Raw genomic sequence first — 1,544 nt, 5'->3', positions numbered from 1 at the left:
GAAGAATGTGGCAAAGAGTTTGCACACTCCTCAACCCTTTATACACACAAGAGAATTCATAGAGGAGAGAAACCCTTTAAATGTGAAGAATGTGGCAAAGGCTTTGCACAGTCCTCAGCCCTTTCTACACATAAGAGAATTCATACAGGAGAAAAGCCCTACAAATGTGAAGAATGTGGCAAAGCCTTTAAAAAGTCATGTAACCTTACTATACATAAAAAAATTCATGCTGGAGAAAAACCCTACAGATGTGAAATATGTGGAAAAGCTTTCAAGCTGACCTCACACCTTACTAGACATAAGAAAATTCATACTGGAGACAAACCCTACAGATGTGAAGAAGGTGGCAAAGCCTTCAACTGGTCCTCACACCTTACTATACATAAGAAAATTGATACTGGAGAGAGACCCTACGGATGTGAAGAATGTGGGAAAGCCTTTAAGCAGTCCTCAACCCTTGCTACACATAAGATAATTCACACAGGAGAGAAACCCTATAAATGTAAAGAATGTGGAAGAGCATTTAAGTGGTCCTCAAACCTTTCTACTCATAAGATAATTCATACAGGAGCGAAACCCTATAAATGTGAAGAATGTGGCAAAGCCTTTAAGCAGTCCTCAACCCTTTCTACACATAAGATAATTCATACTGGAGAAAAACCCTACAGATGTGAAACATGTGGAAAAGCTTTCAAGCTGGCCTCACACCTTACTAGACATAAGAAAATTCATACTGGAGAGAAACCCTACAGATGTGAAGAATGTGGCAAGGCCTTTAACCGACCTGCAACCCTCACTACACATAACAAAATTCACACTGGAGAGAGACCATACAGATGTGAAGAATGTGGCACAGCCTTTAAACAGTCCTATTACCTTAGTATACATTAAAAAATTCATGCTGGAGAAAAACCCTACAAATGTGAAATATGTGGAAAAGCTTTCAAGCTGGCCTCACACCTTACTAGACATAAGAAAATTCATACTGGAGAGAAACCCTACAGATGTGAAGAATGTGGCAAAGCTTTTACCCGATCTGCAACCCTCACTACACATAAGAAAATTCACACTGGAGAGAAACCATAAAGATGTGAAGCATGTGGCAAAAACTTTCCGTCGTTCTCCACCCTCAGTAGACATAAGGTAATTCATACTGGAGAGTAACCCTATGAATATAATGAATGTAGGAAAGCCTTTAACTAGCTCTTAACTCTGACTACATATGAGAAGTTATATGAAACATAAAACATACAAATATAAAGAATGTGGCCGGGCGCGGTGGCTCAAGCCTGTAATCCCAGCACTTTGGGAGGCCGAGGCGGGTGGATCACGAGGTCAAGAGATCGAGACCATCCTGGTCAACATGGTGAAACCCTGTCTCTACTAAAAATACAAAAAAATTAGCTGGGCATGGTGGCGCGTGCCTGTAGTCCCAGCTACTCAGGAGGCTGGGGCAGGAGAATTGCCTGAACCCAGGAGGCGGAGGTTGCGGTGAGCCGAGATCGCACCATTGCACTCCAGCCTGGGTAACGAGCGAAACTCTG

At 42.2% G+C, this 1,544-nt stretch overlaps 1 protein-coding gene across 1 annotated transcript; it reads left to right on the top strand.

Moving 5' to 3' along the window:
- Window positions 1–6: 6 nt before the first annotated feature.
- LOC116548453 (putative zinc finger protein 66) lies at window positions 7–1,268 on the top strand (the record flags this gene model as incomplete). The annotated part of the gene is made up of 2 exons (XM_032273899.1): window positions 7–761; window positions 930–1,268. Coding segments are annotated over 2 exons (912 nt in total), but the record flags the coding sequence as incomplete, so codon positions are not given.
- Between the last annotated feature and the right edge of the window lie 276 nt (window positions 1,269–1,544).

The sequence above is a fragment of the Sapajus apella genome, unplaced genomic scaffold (genome assembly GCF_009761245.1).
Source record: "Sapajus apella isolate SASKATOON/1434 unplaced genomic scaffold, GSC_monkey_1.0 scaffold12520, whole genome shotgun sequence".
NCBI classification, from domain to species: domain Eukaryota; kingdom Metazoa; phylum Chordata; class Mammalia; order Primates; family Cebidae; genus Sapajus; species Sapajus apella.
Note: the sequence above shows the minus strand (reverse complement) of the source record. Positions and strands in the feature narration are given on the sequence as shown.